The sequence below is a fragment of the Numenius arquata genome, chromosome 9, assembly GCF_964106895.1.
Source record: "Numenius arquata chromosome 9, bNumArq3.hap1.1, whole genome shotgun sequence".
NCBI classification, from domain to species: Eukaryota; Metazoa; Chordata; class Aves; order Charadriiformes; family Scolopacidae; genus Numenius; species Numenius arquata.
The window spans coordinates 9,371,228-9,390,977 of NC_133584.1; the positions used below are offsets into that span (position 1 = coordinate 9,371,228).

General features: G+C 39.1%; 1 protein-coding gene across 3 annotated transcripts in view; it reads left to right on the forward strand.

Moving 5' to 3' along the window:
• PLCH1 (phospholipase C eta 1) overlaps positions 1–19,750 on the forward strand; it is a 68,434-nt gene that overhangs the window by 41,034 nt on the left and 7,650 nt on the right. For 2 of the 3 annotated variants that reach the window (XM_074153060.1, XM_074153061.1), the window contains exons 7-20: positions 968–1,171; positions 2,761–2,881; positions 4,426–4,597; positions 7,455–7,562; positions 8,565–8,726; positions 11,366–11,437; positions 13,679–13,773; positions 14,467–14,564; positions 15,905–16,084; positions 16,170–16,277; positions 17,312–17,436; positions 17,872–17,956; positions 18,709–18,855; positions 19,265–19,344. In XM_074153060.1, the coding sequence (XP_074009161.1) occupies positions 968–1,171; positions 2,761–2,881; positions 4,426–4,597; positions 7,455–7,562; positions 8,565–8,726; positions 11,366–11,437; positions 13,679–13,773; positions 14,467–14,564; positions 15,905–16,084; positions 16,170–16,277; positions 17,312–17,436; positions 17,872–17,956; positions 18,709–18,855; positions 19,265–19,344 (1,757 nt within the window). Of the gene's footprint in view, positions 1–967; positions 1,172–2,760; positions 2,882–4,425; positions 4,598–7,454; positions 7,563–8,564; positions 8,727–11,365; positions 11,438–13,678; positions 13,774–14,463; positions 14,565–15,904; positions 16,085–16,169; positions 16,278–17,311; positions 17,437–17,871; positions 17,957–18,708; positions 18,856–19,264; positions 19,345–19,750 lie in introns of all 3 variants that reach the window. The other variant, XM_074153059.1, reaches the window with a different exon arrangement.

Sequence of the window (19,750 nt, forward strand, 5' to 3'; positions counted from 1 at the left end):
CAGTTTAAGGAGGACGACAAAAAGACATTTTTTTCTAACAGTAATGACTCATGGTTTAGCTGCATGCTGTCTATTTGCAGTAGCATCTAGATGAGGAGATCACTTTTATCTCACTGAATACTTGTGAGGGAGGATATTTTCTTCCACTAATTCTAACAAAACCAGTAACACCTCCTTTTGTTCTGTTTAATGGAGTTGTTTTGTCTGAACTGTAGAAGGCAGTTTGTTACACTTGTTGTAGGTAGTCTGCACACTGGGTTTGGTGTAGGGAGCTTCTCCAGGGTTTCAAAGAATTTTTACAAGTGCATTGTTGCCCTCTGCCCCTTTTGAGGGTCTGAAACATTGGATCTGAAACTACTTTGGGCAGTGGCCACATTGACCTGTGGGGTTTTTCAGTCTTCTCGTATAGCTACTATTAGTTACTTTTATTTACTTTGCTTAAAGTCCTACTTTCTTTTTTTACTATTGGTTGTTAATTTTTTTCTGAAGAGGCTTAGCTCAATGCCATGCTTTGCAAATGCTTATTGTTTTGGTTTTTGTTGTTTTGTGGGGTTTTTTTTTTTTTCAGTCATAAATGTGTCTTTCTAGTTTATATTTATTTGCTTTTCTAGTTCAAAGCTGTTTGAAAATCGTCTGGGGACAAGGGTTGGATTTTGGGAGTATACTCGTCTCAAAGGTGTCAGAACTTCCATAGGCTTCAAAAAGAAATACCTCTGTGTGTGCCAGCAGTGCACGGAGTCTCTGCAGCCTCTTCAGTTTGCAGAGAATCAGGCAAGCCGCAGGCAGCAGTTAATATGCTGAGAACATGGGGTACAGGATGATTAATCCTGCTATGTGATTCAGTGGTTTTGGAGACATGAGTTAGCACCGATGAGCATAACCAGAAAAAAACAAATGTTAGAGTGCAAATAATTTGCTTGGTGATGTGTACTGCATCCATGGCAAAACTGTTTCTCTTTCTGCAAAGGTTTCACCAACTTCATGCGCAGTCCTGCTTGTGATATATTTAATCCACTGCATTGTGAAGTGCATCAGGATATGGATCAACCCCTTTGTAACTACTTTATTGCTTCATCTCACAACACATACCTGACAGGAGACCAACTGCTCTCCCAGTCCAGAGTGGAGATGTATGCACGAGTGCTGCAAGATGGTTGTCGATGTATTGAAGGTATAGTTTTAGTGTAACTTGCTGATTGTGGAAGTATTAGGGATATTTCTTTTAAGTGCAAAGTCAGAGGGGAAACTCAAAGCATTAATGCCTCACTGTCTGATTAACTTCAGTGGTAAACTCCTGTTTTCTAGCAATCTGAACAGCAATTTTCCTGTTGGGAATGACCTCAAAGTTCATGGACACCACTGTTTTCTCCTGCCTGCTGCTGTGTTGTTATGCTTTTCTCAGTCGGTGCAAGTTTTCCATTGTCCCTTGTTTTATGTGAAGCACTCTTTTTGTTGCACAAGCTCCAGTAAAAAAATGGACAGGCATCTGTTTTGGGGCCCTGCAGTTCCAGCAGAGCATCCCCTGTTGTTCTGCTCTGTGGTTCCCCCCCATGCTGGAGGTAACTTCTTCACAGGAGTGCTTCCTACTCCACATTGTTCAGAGGGAGCTGAGCCAGCAAAGACCTTTTTCTTTCGTAAACTGAATGGGAAAGTGGGTGTTTGGATATGCAGTTCCTTCTGCGGATGCAAAAGGAAGATGAAAAGTGCCTGTAGGAGGAGGACAGGTGAGCGAATAGTACCTTCTGTCAGCACAGCTGTGTATCTATTTCTGTCACTGTTTTAGAGTTGGAAAACTTGGTTTTGGTCTGCCACGATAGAGAGGTACGATGCCGTTTCGTTGGCTGGATACTGGTGGAAGAAAACAAAGTGCTGTTTGTCTGATAGTCTGAAGATCATGTTGGATTCTTGTTTAGGTTCTGCATGATTTAAATAATAGCAAATCATTAGTATTTTTCTTTTCAAGATTCTGGGTGGAATAAAGTCTTTTGACAAATTTAAACTCAATATTATTTTTTTATGATTACTATTACAAAACTCATCTCTGGAAAAAAAAAGTTAATCTGAATTTAAAAATTAATTAGAGAAAGTGAACCTGAGAAAATAGGGTGGTCTACCACTGCACTTTCCCTTCTGTAGGAAAGTTCACTAGAACACACAGTAGTGTGTTATTTTGCTTGATCTCCAAACTCCTGTAGATACTGTACAGCCTAGGTAATAGCTCTGTAACTTTCTCTTTGTGAAGTTTTTCACTTCCTGTGGAGGCAACAGTAGTGACAAGTTTAGTGTAAATCCAGGGTACAGTAATTCATTAGGAAAAGTATTACCATCCTAGTCCATTCTACATGTGATGGATTTGGTGCTACTCTTACTATAGTCAGTCATACAAATGCAAGTTTAATTGGGAGTGGAAGAAAACTGTTTCTAAATAGTTTGTCTTCAGAAGCAGAAGTTGCTTTCCCAAGAGATAGCTGTAAATGTTATTTGACCTATTATACCTTTGTAATTTTATATATGAGGAAAAAAAACCCTCAGTTTAATATTAGAGGAGAAAACTAGGTTTAGGTTGTGGATTTCTCAATTGATATAAGAAAAGACTGTCTTGTTAGTCTTAACTCAATTGGTAGGTCATAATAGATTGAATGAAACATGTTGACAGCTGCATGATTGAGTAGTGTACATGAGTTCTGCTGGCGAGCAAGATCAGCAGGAATGTATAAGATCATGGGCATCTCTTAATGCATAGCTTTGTTGTCTTAATAGTGGATTGCTGGGATGGTCCAGATGGAGAGCCAGTTGTGCACCATGGCTATACTCTTACTTCTAAAATACTCTTCCGTGATGTGGCAGAAACTATCAATAAATACGCCTTCATCAAAAATGAGTAAGTGTGCAGTCAGTTTTGAAGCTACACCCATTTGTTTTGTGTAGTTAATCCCATGTCAAAATCAACACTCAACATCGGGAAGTATGTATATGCTTTTAAACAGATTGAAAAATTTTAAAGTTGATTCTGTCCCTGTTTATTATCTGTGTCATATTTATTGTTGAACTGCATGAGCTCTTTCCATCAATCAAGTTAAAAGTTCATCCGAAGTTAGAAAGACCTTTCATGCATTGTGAACTCAGTAATATTTTGAACGGTCTGAGACTATTGAATATCTACAGATTATTTTGGCCCTTTCATCAGAACTTTCCATTCAGATCCACAGGGAAATTGTCCTTGAAAATCAATACCGTACTATTCTCTACCTAAGTAAAATACTTTATTTCAGTAGGAAAATTGAAAAGCTATTGAAGAGCTCATATGTAGTATGAGGAAATACGGAGATGTGTGGTAATGTTAAGATTCTATTTCATTTGCCATGGTATTATAACAGTTTGTTATGAAAAACATGGAGTTTAACCATATATATATACACAAGAGTCTCAAATCATGATTGTATAGAATTTTGAGTGGTTTAGAGATAATAAAGGGGAAATGCTTAATTTATGAAAAAAATAGGAAAAAAAAACCCCAAGAGTGACCCAACAATGGGCATGTGAAAATCAAAACAAGAAACCCCACAAAACATCCCGAGCCTGAAAGTTTGGTGTTATCAATTAGAAATAGGAGGTGATGATTTCAGAACTGAAGGAGGTGGCTCTTCATTTGGCGTGTAGTTGGCATGTGGGGTTCCTTGCCATAGGATTCTGAGGCTGCCAAGAAATTAGAAAACAATGGGGCAACATAGAAGAATTAGACTGTTATATAAAGAAGCAATGTCTTTAGCTCAGGAAACTTAAACTGCAAATTCCTGGAGTCTGGGAGAGTATTCTAGAAAGTATTGCCAAATGTTTCTCCTTCTCCAGAGTCTGGGTGTCTTCAGAGATTTGGTCTCACTCGCTGTAGCTGCACTTATTAAGGCAAAGGCAAATAGTTAATGCAGCTACCAGTCTTTGGAAGATGAACAGAGAAGAGTTACCAGTTCCTTTGAATCTGTTGATTTCAAAATGCTTTTCTCCAGGAGCAGCTTGCTGATCACTTGCAGCTTATGAAGACTTTGTATGTGGCTTGCAAAGGAATAACATACCTTCTGCTTGGTTATATAGGATAGAAAGGAATTGTGTTGTTCTGAGCTTTATTGCAAGTTTCTCTGTGCCTTGTGCTTGGTTTCAAACTTTGTCATTGGTTTCAAACTTTGTCACCCTGTGCACTAGTGGGTAGGGTGGGAGGGAGAGGGCAGAAACGCCTGCAGGGACTATCTGAGGGATTCTGACAGAGCAGGGATTTGGGAGTTAATGTGCAAAGTCCTTCCTCCCAAAGTGAGTTTGCTTCCAGACTACTGACAATGCAAAAGCAAATTGCTTAAACCAGTTTGTGGTAAGCTGTGCAGGTCTTCTCTCTTAAAACAGAGTTATGACAATATCTTGGAATTTTGTTTCTAGGTTTCCAGTGATACTGTCTATTGAAAACCACTGCAGTATTCAACAGCAAAAGAAGATCGCTCAGTACTTGAAAGAGATATTTGGTGACAAACTGGACTTGTCATCTGTAATCACTGGAGATTCCAGACAGCTTCCCAGCCCTCAAAATTTGAAAGGGAAAATCTTAGTGAAGGTAACTTGCTACTAGCGGCATGTTCAAAATGCAGCAAAAGTCAGCATGTGATATTTATCATAGATTTTCTTTGGCTTTGGAGAACCAGTTCAGCAGTACCATGTGGAATAGCATAGCGAGTTAGAATTCTGAGCTTTTCAGAGACATTGAAAAGCATGGATTTACCTTGGACTTGGTGAGTGTCCCAGGGTACTTCTGTAAGTGTTTCAACAGGGAGGTGATATCAACAGTGGAAAGAGAATTCTTTCTGCTTCTTATCTGCAAGTCTTAGTCAGAGGTGTTTATTTTTAAGCCCTAGCACCAAGTCAGGAGCCCAGAAAAATGATATAAAATGCATCATTATGAATAGAAGGAATTGCAACACAGTTACCTGAACCTGATATTTTATCTTTTTTTGAAATTTGTTTTGTTACTAGTGGATATTGTTCTGTATAGTCCATATGCCTAGAGTATCTAAAAGTTATCCTACAGTCCCTCCTTGGACAAAGTATTTTGGAACAACATAAAAGTGTCTGAAAAATTCTTGCATTTTCTTGCATTTCCCCCTCGCCTTGCTATGCGTAGTAGTTCATGAAATGAAACTATTTTCATGGTTCATCAGCTGTGTTTATGAAAGAAGAGCACTTCAGAAGGTGGCTATAAGGAGCAGCGAGGGAGGAGGCCCTGGAGCACTGAAGTTACTGTTGTATGCAAGATTAATTGCTTGAGCCTCTCAGTATAAATGGATTTGCTCTGAAAAGGATTTCAAAGACCAAGATGGCTATAATAAAGAAATGCAAGGCAGATCTTTGAGAGAATGATTAATAGAGCTGTGGCTTATTAGATTGTCTAATTTACTTTGACACATGGGGGAAATTACTTTGCTGTGAGCTCTTGAGATACTGTTTCCCCCCCCCTCTATCCTCTGTATCAAGCTGGCTACAAGGATTCAAAATTTTGGTTTGATGTTAGTTTGAACAGATTTTAATGCACAGTACAGAGCTGACTCTGAATTAGAAAGCCTTTGAGTGCTCAACTGTGCTTTTTGAATTTCACTGAATCAGTTTGTGTACCTGCTAGTTAATGAACTATGCGAGCATGTAGTGGTGGTATTTTAGGGAGTCGAAGTAGTATGTAATGTCAATCATGCGACAAAACCCAGCAAACCTGGCTTGAAATACTATGTCAATGCAGAAAGGCGAAAGAGGTTTGCTACTGTGCTGTTCTTACATGAACTTTTGAGCTGGTCTTCTTGGCACATTTGAGTTTGTAACTTTAGTTTGATTCTTCAGCGAACAGTGCTGAAACCCTGTGAGTAGTTACAGAATGGTGTGGAGCTGAGCTGATGTCTTTAGAATGAGGAATACTATTTTCAGCATCACAGTATCTTTCCACAAAGCCCTATCTCCCATCTCCTGCTCAATTTAAGCAGCCCAGTTGCAAAAGACAAAATCATATTTAGGAATCAGCATCTTGTTCAGAAGTAAACTAGTTTCTCATCTTTTTGCTATTATTTTTGCTCTGTTTTATATATTTTTGTTTGAAAGGAAATATTGATTCATTAGCTAAACAATTTCAAGTAATTGGCATAATTTTTATCTTGCTAGTGTCTATAAAGAGTAATTCTAATAATACTCATGGGTTTAAGGCAGTATAAAAGTGCAAGTGTGAAGTGAACTTGACCCACTCATTAGTAGAGCAGCATTATTAATTTCAAAATGCAGTCTGTAAATCAATCCTCTGTTTCTGCAGTAATCTGAATGTAATTCTTACCTATCTCTGTCATTGATGAAACAGGTAGACTGCGAACATTTCTGCAATCAGTGAGGAAGACACAGAAGTAATAACACAGAAGTTTAATAGGTGATTTATTAAGTAGTAGATGGTAAAGCAAGAGGCACAAGTTACAGCTTGGGAGGTGCAGATTGGATAGCAGGAAAAACTTTCAGCCGTGGGAAGTGTAGCATGGAAAGAGGCTGTCCAGAAAGCTGGGGGACTCTCCAGTCTTGAAAACTTGCAAGACTTGGCTAAGCAAAGGTCATCTAGAGCTGGTGATGATCCTCCTTTAGTGCGATATTGGACCCATTGCCAACATTTATAAGGTTCTGTGATTGGGCTTCACTATAAGAGATCGTACAAGAGAATTAAAGATGAATGCTCTAAAAAGGATAATTTATCTGTTGGAGCCCCCTGTTTTTTGTTTTTCTGTTTTTTGTTTTTTGTTTTTTTTTTTTTTTTTTCCAGAAGTAGCCAATAACCTCTGTTTGATGCTCACCACACTAATCAGATGTTGGAACTAGACATGGAATTAAAGTATTTTGTTTCTAATATAGGTATATGACATTCACAGTACTGGATTAGCAACTAATTTTGGATTGCTGACTACACTTGCATGAGCGTGCAATATTAAAATAGGCTTTGCTCCCTTCATACTGATGGCTGCTTGCAGTGAGTTCTTTTGTGTCTGCATTTTCCATTCTGATGCAGAGCCTATAACAAAATCTCAGCTTCTGATTTTTAGAGTTTTATTTTAAGTACAAAATAGTCGGCTTGCTAGGGCTAATCCTGAAGTATCTGAGAGTCAATTCAAAAAAATCTTTTGGACACTTGCTGGCTTGCTCCAGAGATAGGAGATGGTATGCTTTTTTTGAAGGAGCTTGAAAAGATCTTTCAGTAACAAACTCTTCCAGAAATACTTAAATTATCACGTGATAATCTGGGTCCTTGAACCAGTTTGCATGAGACCCTCTGAAAATGAATTCTAAACTCTGGTGATATTCTACGTACAGAATAGTTGAGGAATGGGCTATTTTGGTCTTTGCACTAAATAACACTGACCGTGTGTGCATTTATTGTGAATATTTTTTCCTCATTTTAGGGTAAAAAGTTGCCACGCAGTCTTGGAGAAGATGCTGAGGAAGGAGAAGTTTCAGATGAGGATAGCGCCGATGAAATTGAAGATGACTGCAAATTAAAGCCCTGCTATGTATGTGCATATGCACAGTTCCCAGAACTCCTACATCTCTAGATTTCTTACGTGCTTATTCCATAATCCTACTTAAAGTTGTTAGCAGATTAGAGTTTTCAATTTTGATTTCTAAGTCAGGTCCTTAAGATACAGAAGTTGTATAATTCCACAGTTAAGTATGGAGTGACATTGTTCAGAAATGCACACTTTTTCATTCAAATCATATAAATGCCAGATTTAAGTACTTTGGTATACTAGACTGAAAACACTACAAGCATGCTAGGCTTTTTTCAGATACAGATGTATAGTACTCAAAGCAATAGCATGATGGAATTGCTACACAATTTCTATATGAAAATTAAGGAAGACATACAAATGAAAAGAATTTGATATGGGAAACATTTATTTTCAGTCCTGTTAGGACAGAACAGTTGCTTTCCTCTTGTGTCTCAGGAGAGGCCTCACACCCCATGGACAGAGGGATGCCAGGTGCACGCTATTCTGTAGGATCTGTTTTTATTTTAAGCACATTATGTATGAGACTGGTTTGTGTCTGTGTAGTCCATATGACTATTGTTAACTGTAACTGCTTCTTCTTTCTTACTGTTTGGAGCAGGAATCTAATGATGCTTAGGTTGTCTGATATTTTGGAGGAAGTGTGTGCATTAGCTTGAGGATTCATTCCATCATCTGAAAGAGGTGGTCAGACTTGTGACAGTTTTCAATCAAAGAAATAACACTAGGGCCAGATTCTGGGGTGATCTGCGTGGTGGACTGTGCTTTGGTGAGGTAGGGTAAATTATGTGTCAGGAGGACTAAAGAGGAAAAACGAATGTGGAAGTGGCAGTAAAGTCCACCTGCCTGCTTTTGCCAGGATTATGCAAGAAACATTTTCTTGCACAGAGAGAGGAAATGGTGGGAGCCCTGTGTGGCCTGAAGCGTGTGTAATGCTCCCTTAGGCTGTCCCAGAAGTGATGGACATAATAATCTACTTCAACTGGATTTCTTAATGTCTTTCAGAGTAATGGTGCAACTGAGCACCAGGTGGAATCTTTTATAAGAACAAAACTGGAATCTCTGATAAAAGAATCCCAAATCAGGGACAAAGAAGACCCTGACAGCTTCACTGTGAGAGCCCTGCTAAAGGCAACTCATGAGGGCTTAAATGTTAACCTGAAACAGGTATGTAGGGTTTCCCCTTTGCATGCTCTGTTGAATATAGACAATGCAATGTGTATTGCACATTTTTCAGATGAGAAAGCTGATAAATTATGACCAACTTCTGAGAGTTTGTTTTAGCCAAAATAAAAACTTGGAACTATTTCAGGAAGATACCTAACGAGAGATTTGAATGGTGAACTGTGAAGAGTATGTTGTTTCAATATGTTCTGATCCAGTTTATTCCTTGTAAGACTTGTAAGCGACTTATTCAGTAAGTACCAATATTGCAAGTGTTTCTGCCTGCAATGTCGATGGCTGTTTTATACAGCACTAAAACACAGGATTGTGCTTTTATTGCCCTAAACAAGGTTTCTAGTTTTTCATGCCCAGACTGTTTTATATCAAGAATGGCACGGTGGTTTTTTTTCCTTTTTACATCAAACTATTTATGTAAAACAGCTAAATGTATTGGAATTTTGAGTACATCAATAGGCAATTAGTACCTTGAATCCCCAGTTACCGTACTTTCACCTCAACAGGATGCAAACCCCAGTTATATTAAATATAGAGCGAGTTGTTCTATGGGGGATGTGCCTACTCTGTAACCGGTGTAGTCTTAAAGGTCAAGTACGTGTAGCTCTTTCTGCACGTCTTCCCACTCTGTAGGGTTTACATAGTTCTTGTCAATCTCTGAGGCCGGAGCTATGAGACTTTTCCCTGAAGCCAGGCTTGGCTACAGAAAACATACTCGGCTTGTGCTGATGCCCGAGACCTCTGGTCGAAGCTGTGTTGTGGTGGGAAGAGGCTGCAAGAATGCACAGGACGAAGCCATCTGACCCGACAGATAAGGATTATTTTTAGACTGTGGCTTTGTAGTATGAGAAGGGAGTCAGCTTGCCTGTTCCCTTTGGCCTTCAGGAGGTCAGAGAAGTGGGATTTCAGAGAGCAGACTCCCCCTGTTAGTAAATACAATCAGATATGAGCCATTTCAATATTATCTTGAGTTAGAGTTATTACACTTGCTATGTTCTCTGGAAAAACGATTGGCCCCTAGCTAGCATTTGAGGGGGGCAGGAAGTTTTGTTTCAAGAATGCAAATTTTCCTAAGGTGTTTGTGTTGGATATGATGCCTGAGATTACCCGTTACATGGCTTTGACATGACCAGAATACTAAAAATGCTTCAGTACTGCAACTGCATTATTCAAATATCTGTCAGGTAATAATATAGTGATTATTTTTTTTTCTAATTGACCTATTTTAAATTATTAAGGTATACTTAGAGGTCTCTTCCCTTGCTGCAACAGTCCTGTATGAAGGCTGATTGCATGAGTGTTGTTTTCCAGGGTCTTAAAGTAATACAGAGCTGAACAGTTAGTAATAATACGTTAAAACAACTGGAAGATTAATTTATATCAACTGTTGACACAGCTGGGAGAAAACTAAATGGTTAAGTATTGTGATGGTTTGGTAATTCTGTAACTCATAAGCCAGCTTTGTTTGGTGGTGCTGTAAAGCTCTTCTCTAGTAGTTACTGTGTAATTGATGTACCAGAAGGGGATCTGTTGGGAAATATTTCTACATTTTTGCTGATCAAATCTCATTTTCCTTTACTTAGTCACTAATGTGACTTTCATTTTCCCAAAGACTTGCTATTATTTTTTTAAAAAACCCAAGCATTCATAGTACAAGTTTATGTACTGATCTTAAGTAATTATCAATTGGGTTTTTGAGGGGGGGGAAGGCAATTTGTATGATACTGACAGGCCTCATACCAGTTTGGATTTGCTGTTGAAACTGTCAACTTTCACTCTTACTTGAGACAAGTACTTTATCTGCTAAGGTTTCCTTCTGTGTATTACAGAGACTTTGAGTTTGAGCTAGGAACAAATCTTTGAATGTAGATACAGAGGTTATTGACTTTCTTCTTGGATCTGAAGAAACCATCTAATGCCATTACTGATATGATAGCCAGAAGTGAAATCCAACTCAGCACTGAACAGGGAATAACTGGAGTTCGTAGGGCTTGCTGGGGGACTATTTTTCAGCACCTTTTTGTTTTGCTCTTTAGAAGATGAAGGGATGTGCTTTTCTGACAGAAAAAACCAAATACTGCCAGAAATTATCAAACAGATGTCTAGGGGCATGGCTATAAATGTGCAACTTGGACTTCAGGCTGTCTATGAAAAGTCCACTTTTATCTGTTAGGAAATATTTTTTCCCCCCTTTTCCTTTGTTGTGAAACAAGAACATTTTCAAATGTTCTTGTGTTTTGTTGTTGCTTGCCTGGTTTTGCTAGACTGTTGTGTGTGGGTTTTTTTTTTTTTTACATGGTTGGTTGTTGTCTTGAGTGTTAATTTTAGTACTTTTCCTTACTGTTAGAGGATTGCTAAGCTATCAAGCGTATAAAGAAATTAGAAAAGTCCTGTAGTGAGGTTCTGGATTTCAATTTGTGTTCATAGATCAGTATGTTGTGTTTAGACTTTAACTTGGTTTTAGATTTTTTTTCTCATCTCTGTACTTTTCTAATAGTGAATCAGGGTGACATACAAAAACTTATATTATTGGGTTGAAACTGTATCTTTTAGAGACTGCAGCAGACTTCTTAAAGATACTTCTGAAGGTCTCTAGTTACACTTTTTATTGCATTCTCTCTGCACAGAACCTGGATGCAAAAGAAGGTGGGAAAAAGTCTCATAGTCGATCATTAATGGGCAACTTCGGTAAACACAAAGTAAGTAAAATGAGAGACTCAGTTTGCTGTCTTTGGTCTGATAGCATTCTAGAGACACCAGGTATGTTTTATTGCTCGAGACAAGCGTGGTGTGTATGGGAGTAGTAAGGAAAGACTGTATGCGATTACATTTGGTGTATTTATTGCTGGTCAGAAGAATATAGCAGCTAGCAGGGTAGAGAACCCTTTAAAAATGATCACACAAACTCAAAATATCTTGCCTGACCAAAACGATCATCTTTACTAGTGATGTGGAAGTGCTTATTTTTCTGATCAAACTTGCAGCAGCAGAAGAGCAATGTAGATAAATGTCTTGGCGTATTCTTGTTTTCCAGACCTCTGTCCATATGGCTGACAATGTATGTTTGGTTCAAGGCCCAGTTTTATACTCTTTCATACCCTGAGCAGTGCCATGCAGACACGCTGTTACTGTCTTTCCCGTTGCTTTAAGGGACTGCTGTCGCTGAATACTGGCTCTAGGCTTCTGCTTTGTAAAAATGTGGTTTATTTCTGATCTCTTCATGGTTTTGCATGTAGTATTCATATGTTTGTGTAGCTGCTTGGTCAAATTGTCTGCTTCACTGGATCTTCACTGTGGCAACTCTATTGAACCAAGCAAGAGCTAATAAAATTCAAATGAGTGTGAGGTTTCATTTTACAGCTGGACAGGTCGCAGCCACCAAAAGGGACAGTGTGCCCCATTCCCATAGCCTGACAAATGTGTTCCTGTCATCCACCTCCCCTATTCCCACACTCTCTTGGTACCTCGAGGCTTTGGTTTATTGAACATGTAGCCTCTGCATGAGCTGATTCAACTGAAAGCTTCCTTCCTTACAGAGTCAATTAGCAGATACCAAGTCGTTAAATCAGCAGATAGGCTCGTCGTGAGAGAGGCATATGGCAAGTCTGCAGCCAAGTCGCTGTGCCACTGGTGGTACCTCTGCCAGTATTGTAGACTAAGGCAATAGGGACATCCAGTAACTTCCCCGTTATGCCTTTCCAGCTAAAGGGGTACATAGGAAGGGTGGTTACCGTTGATATTTTTGAAGGTACAGAATTATTCACCCAGGGTTATTGACTTGTGATGTTTTCACCCAGCTCTTGTGCCAAATATATCCAAGTATAAACTCTTTAAAAACCATCCATGGAGGGACAAAGACAGTAAGGCTTGTAATTCCTGCAAGTTAACTGCAGGAAACATCCCCAGTCCAGACCTTTGGATTCCAAAACTGAACCACACAAATGATTTCCAATATAGTCAACTTTATTTCATCACTAAACACAGCAAACTAAATTATGTGCATTATTGGTGCACAGCAGGAGAAAAGAAAGCTGTGCTCAATTAGCCATATGAGCAAAAGGATAAGGAGGCCTCAGTTATATTGTTAATTGCCTCTTGATGAGAAGGGAATTAAAGAAACTCTGACTTGAAGTTATAGTTAGCGTTACAAAAGATGTAATGTTGGAATTGGAAACTGTAATAAATAATAGGTGCTTAACAAAAAAAAGCACTTTGAGCTTTTAATTTTTTTATCATAGCTATTTTCTTTAGGGTGTACTGTAATAATTTAGAATAACTTGAATGCTTGTATGTGTGGCTCAAAAGGCAGCAGAGAGATGATGTTTGAAAATTTTTCCCAGATGCTGTTCTCAACTTCACAAATGAATTTGTTAAATTTTCTAAACTGGGGGGAAAGCGTAGGTAGGTGTAAGCAATGCACTCTACGTTTAGATCCTGCTGTGTGCTCCTGTTTGTTAAATATGATACGATCCACTAGAATTTCAGCAGCACCAGTGCCAATGTACTAGTGGCAGTGGAGCAAAGTTATCCTCTAGGGTCAGGAGGGAGCAGGGAAGGGAAGCTGCAGAATATGCAGTGACCTGCAGTGGGCTGGCCAGTTTGCAGAAATAATTTTCTTCAGGCTTGGATTTGTCTGCTCACCATCAAATAAACCTGCTCCATGGCTGCAGGGTTGGATCCTTGCAGTCAGATGGAGTGAGATCAGGGCACAGATGCTTTGTGTTGACTTTCCTCCTCTGCATGTATGGAAACACTTGACGTACAACCTGGGTTTATCTGCTGTCAAACCCCCAAGGGTCATTCTGCATCCTTGTAGGACACTGTTCCTGTGCTGTAAACCTGTTGTAGCTCACCCACCCACCTGACATTAATTACAGTAACGTGAATTTATAGAACTACCCCATAAACTGACACAGCTCTGCTTGATTCTTTCCCAACAGAAAGCTGTGAAGGCAGCATCCAAATATCATAGTGCATCAGATGATGAAGAATGCCAGCAAAACTCTTCGGGAAAGGAAACAGGACAGCTCCACAGGTGAGCTATGAATCACCATAGTTTTACAGCTTAGTTAAAGCTAGAGACATGTTACTACTATCAGTATGTATGTGTCACTGCCTCAGGGAAGTCTGTTCTTAAGAGCAGGTCATTTATGACACTACTGTTGGGGTATATTTTGCTGTGACTGCTATAGCCTGATATTTTGATTGTGTAGGTTTTCACAGGTTGCAAATAGCAATTACCCTTAAACTGAAAAGAAATGCGGTAGTAATACTCTTCTAATGGAAAAATGCCAATCTACATTTTGCATGCTGTAAATAGTGCTCAAAGAAAACTGCGTAAGATAAATAAGGGTACATCAGAGCCCAGCCAACTTTATTACATCTGAGAATGTAAAGAAAAAGCAATCAAAAAAGTGCCATTGAGAATGCATTTGTTGTCGCTGATACATTCTGTTTTCAGACAGCTCAAAACTGTCTGCCTCGTTTTTGCTGAGAAGAGCCATGGTGCAGTTATTCCATTATGTGTTAAATGAAAAATTTTGTTTGTGTGGTGTGACAAGGGGAACAGTCAACTTGGAGCCCTCTCTAAGGAGGTTTGCCACATGCGGTTCCCTGTTCACAGTTGTTTATTTCCTTATTGGTGAAAAGAACAGAAGGGGGGATTGAAATAGGCTTGAAATATTGAAATATTCCCATTTTGTTTTGAATATTAAATATAACTCAGCAGACTGGGTCGTCGAAGAAAAACAGTGAAGCTGTGCCGAGCTCTGTCTGACCTCGTGGTGTACACGAACTCTGTGGCAGCCCAGGATATAGTAGATGATGGTAAGGCTGCTGGCACAAGACTTTACACATGCGTTTTCCACTTTTATCTTTGGATAGGAAACATGTCTGTGTTCTCAAGGTTTCCCTTGTATTTAAAAACAGCGTAGTTAGTTACCTGTCCCATTTACTTAAATATGGAGAAAGAGTGAAGCACCACCCTTTCCTTCTCTAAGAAATACCCTTTCCCAAGTAGCATTTAATAACATGATAGGTTTGAATTGTGATAAATAGATGTGATCCCTGTTCAGAAAATGTGCAGTTGTTTCACTAAACGTGTTAGAGGCAAAATGGAAATCAAGGAGGTTGCAGAGGAATTTGTGGGAAACATCACCAAATGTACATGAACAAGCTGTGTATGAAATTCTGTAACTATTATAAAATTAATTCCTAACTTAATAGAATTTAATGGGAGAGCACTGTGGAGAAACAAGGTCCAAGAAATCCTACAAGAACATAGTCTTGTAGAGCTTTAGTCTCGTTGGTCTGAGCTGAGAGGCAGCTCAGCTCTTTGCCCAGGTCCAGCTGCAGTCAGGTGGTACTGCTGAACACACCTGATGGCTTGTGGCCCTCTGGACAGGAAGGCCTGCTCAGAGGCCAGTACAGAGGACAGTACTGGCCATCAGAGAACAGTACTGCAGCTGCCTTGCATCTAGATCTTGTGTTTTCCTCACCCTAGCTGAGGAGATGGGCAGGGAGAGATGGTACAGTTGATTTGGTCTCACTACACCCTCGAAGCTGGGCACTCTCACCTAGGAAACTTTTCTGGTCAGACCTTTCCAGAAGGCAGACATGATCAAAGGGGGTCTGCCTAAGGGGATAAAATGCTCAGAGGGAAAACTTATGAATTAAAAAAGATTGTTTGGATTATCTAGAGAAAGGATGAGTTTGTAGAAACCTCTGTGAGAAAGAATTGGGTTGAGTGCAGCTATTAATGTGCTACAAAGTCAAGAGCAAACTCACAGCCATCCTGAGCCCATCTTTCCCCCAGCTGTAAGCTCTTCACTAAGATAGTTTTGATCATGCTGCCATTAGTAGATTTCTCTGTAGATTCTTCATAGCAATCATGTCTGGGGTTCTGCAGGAGAAAAATGCCCTAGTAATTAGCATAAGTTCTTGCTTGGCTTTCCTTGTAAGTCTGGAAACTTGAGGGTAGAAGACCCTCCCCTGGAAGGAGATTTGCATGTGACAAGACAACCTGTGTTGTCAATAATCAGTGTAACTTTGCACTAAATCTAATGTTCCCCTTGATTAATACCAGTGCAACTGAGGTCTGAGTTCAGGCTTGCCCCGTCTCCTGGGATTGCTTTGTAACTTGTTTGTTGGTTTAACAATACGCACAGGATCAACAGGGAACGTGCTGTCATTCAGTGAAACAAGAGCCCACCAAGCAGTGCAGCAGAAGGCTGAACAGTTTATGCTTTACAACCAGAAACAGCTTACAAGGGTCTATCCATCAGCCTATAGGATTGACTCCAGCAATTTCAATCCTTTACCTTACTGGAATGTTGGTTGCCAGTTAGGTAGGTGTTGCATGAATAACTTGCTTTCCACTTCTTGTATATGTGCTAAGTAAATATCTTACACCTGAGTCTTCTCTTTCAACAGTGGCGCTAAACTACCAATCTGACGGACGCGTGATGCAATTAAATAATGCAAAATTTAGGGTAAATGGCAACTGTGGCTATGTCCTCAAACCTCAGCAGATGTGCAAAGGTAATGTCTCACTATACGTTTATTACTGTAAATGTCAAGCTTTTCAGAAAATGTCTTCATGGTGAGGTTGCCAAGACACAAGAAAGAAAAATAAGAACATATGTACAATCTTTCATATTTCCATAAATTCCTAAGCTTCTTTTACTTCAGATTTCATATATATTTTTTTTATCCTCAAAAAATGGTGTCTAACTCTCAGACTGTGTAAGTAGCAGCATAGGATCTCTTGCTGTTATTTTAGATATATTTTGAGGGCTTCATTTTAATACGTGTTTAAAAAAAGAAAAGGGCATCCTAGGATAGCCAACTGCAAGCAAGAAGAACACAGTATGCAGTGGTGCCCAGGACCAAATATCCAGGATTTCATCCAGCTATCAAGCAAGTCAGTGCAATTTTGTTCTCTTTAAAAAGAATTGGTTGAATCCTCAGAATGCTACTAGAACAGGAGCCAGTGGTTTTCAGTGTTGTGCGATGACAGCACTTCCATATTTTGAGGACTTGGGATCTGATTGTGCCTCTATATCTTTTAAGTTATTTTCATAATGTGGCCATTAGAAGCAGTGGCGTTGATTGAAAGGTACTTGAGAAATGGTAGAGGGAGTTTGGGTACTTGAAGCAGGCACTGCTGCTGCAGAAAGCAGCTTACTAGATGCTGCTTCTCATTAATATCTGTGCAAGAAACATGATCAGATTGCTGATCTGGGTTAAAACTATCGGAGTTTTTTCGAAGCTGCTACTTTACAGAAGAAAGATCTGTTTTGGTTTGTGTTTTTTTTTTTTCAAGGGAGTCTTATTAATCTTGCAAAGCCCTACTATTAAAGGGGTCCTTTCTGTCTTGTAATCATGTAAACAAGGACTGCTCAGCTCAGTAAAGGTTTTAAGAAAGTAGAATAGAATTTTTAAATTCACTAACAGCTGCTCCGTACTAAGTTACTTGCTTATGACTGAATTTTGCCTATATGTATGCATCTTGGGGGGTGATATTTATTCTGTGTATTTTTTCCTTACACCTCATATTCCTTGCCATCTTTTAGGCACATTCAACCCCTACTCTGCTGATCCACTCCCCGCCAGTCCTAAAAAGCAGCTTATTCTGAAAATCATTAGTGGACAGCAGCTACCTAAGCCTCCTGACTCAATGTTAGGAGACAGAGGAGAGGTAAGATGCTGTGATACCAACAAATGGAGTGACATGGCAGCATGTGACTCAAAGAAACTTCATCCTTCTTTAAATACACCGATAAATTTCAGCTATTGTCAATCTTTTGGTCACTAAATACTACATTTTCCTACAGAGTCTATGTCCTACACATGATATTCGGGAGCTGATTTGTTGTGTATTTTGAGGGTGAATTAACTTTTTTGACGATTAGCCATAGCTGGCCATAGCTCTTAAGACTACAAACCGTACATCAACCTATATTTCATGAAGCCATTTCTCATGATTGTGCTGCTTGAAAATTCATGTGAATCAAAGGGTTTTGAATTCTCATGTGAATTTAAATTAACTCTCTGCATGATGTTTTTTTTTTTAAATTGACTGGTACTTGTATCACTGGCTTGCTTTTAAAATACTTTGTTTTTAAAAAAATAGATAATAGATCCCTTTGTTGAGGTGGAAATTATTGGGTTACCTGTTGACTGCTGTAAAGATCAGACCAGGGTGGTTGACGACAATGGTAAGATAATCCAGCTGATTTACTTATCTTAGAATAAAATATTAAGTAATTATAAATGATTTGGTATCTGTTATTACTTCGAAATTGCAAAGCTTCTTACCTGATGAAATCAAATGATTGTGTTTTAACAAATTAATTCTGCTTTCTAGACAGAACTTCTGGTGTGTGGGGACAGACAAGCTAGAGATGAAGGACAAGAACTGTTCACCACAATATCATTCTCCTGGGTTGTTCTTAAATCTCCTTTATGCAGAAGTTCCAAATACATATATATATATATATATATATGTTTTAATGTATACAAAATACTTGTATAACTTCAAATTCAATGAAAGCAAATCACGTTCTTTACGGGGAGGAGATGAATAACAGAGTGAGATAGCCTGTTGGAGCAGGAGAGGTGCCCATCAGTTCTCAAAGGCAGTTGCAAAATCATGGGGAGAAAAGGAAGTTCCTGGTGATTTTGGTCTATCTTTAGCGTACCATAGTTCTGCAAAACAACAACTTGCCTTGGTATCCCTGCCATCTACCTAGCCAGAACCATTGTGTTTGTAAAAGCAGTCCAAGAGACAGATCTCTCACTTCTAATTACTTGTATAAAGGAGATTGAGGGCGCCTAGATCTAGATGAGCAATGACTATTCATTTGCACATTTAGTCTGCTTGTTTCGTATGCCTCTTACTTTGTATCATGAAAATTGAGCCCAGTGCTTGCTATGGACTTGTTTCCAAAAATTTCTGTTTGTGTTACAGGGTTTAATCCCGTCTGGGAGGAAACGCTCACTTTTACCATCCACATGCCTGAAATAGCTTTGGTGCGATTTCTTGTTTGGGACCATGATCCTATTGGGAGAGACTTTGTTGGACAAAGAACTCTGCCCTTCAGCAGTCTTGTGCCTGGTTAGTCCCACTTGTTTTCCCTTGACTTAGAAATCTAGCTGAAGCACAAACAGCTTTGAACATACAATTTAAACTGAGGTTATCAGCGTAAAGTATATGCTTATGTGTCTGAGACTTCATGTATGTGCTTGGACAATTCTCCTGGTTATCTTAGGGTGGTATATTCACCATTGCTTGAAGTAGTTTGGGTGTCTGTGCCTTTAGAAACTACTGCTGGTGTCTTATTTGTTACTAGGAGGCAATTTGTACTGGGGGGCTTGGAAAACCTGTGAGAACATAAGGTAAGAAGTTTTACTAAAGGCTTAAGGTGGTTTACCATATATATTTCACTTTTATAGACAGTCATTGCCATTTGTGCATAAGATGCAAATTGTTGATTATTTATGGTGCAATATTTTTGTTTTACTAGGCTATCGTCATGTGTATTTAGAAGGACTGACCGAAGCATCCATATTTGTTCATATAACCATTAATGAGATCTACGGAAAGGTAGGATATCTGGCATTTTACATCTTTTATGACTTTTCTGTTGTTGTTTTAATTCTTCTGATAAAAATGGATTTAAATATACCACAGAACCTCACAGGATTTGTGTGACTTCTTAAATGATTCTTACAGTTTAATTTCATGGCATTTTGTACATTGGATTAGCAGTACCTAGCTCTCTCTGGCACTAATCGGTAATAAAGTTTAAACAAATTTTCATTGCTGTATGATCTGAATAAGCACAATGTCTGAATCTCTGTTGCCCTCAGCTTGATGTCTTCATTTATATTTGTACCAGCTATAGGTATCTACATACACTGCTAAGGAATTAGTGTGCTCAAGGAAGCAAACCACAATTCCTTATTCTGAGTGTTTTCTCTGAGGAGCACTGAGCCAGGGCACCCGCTCA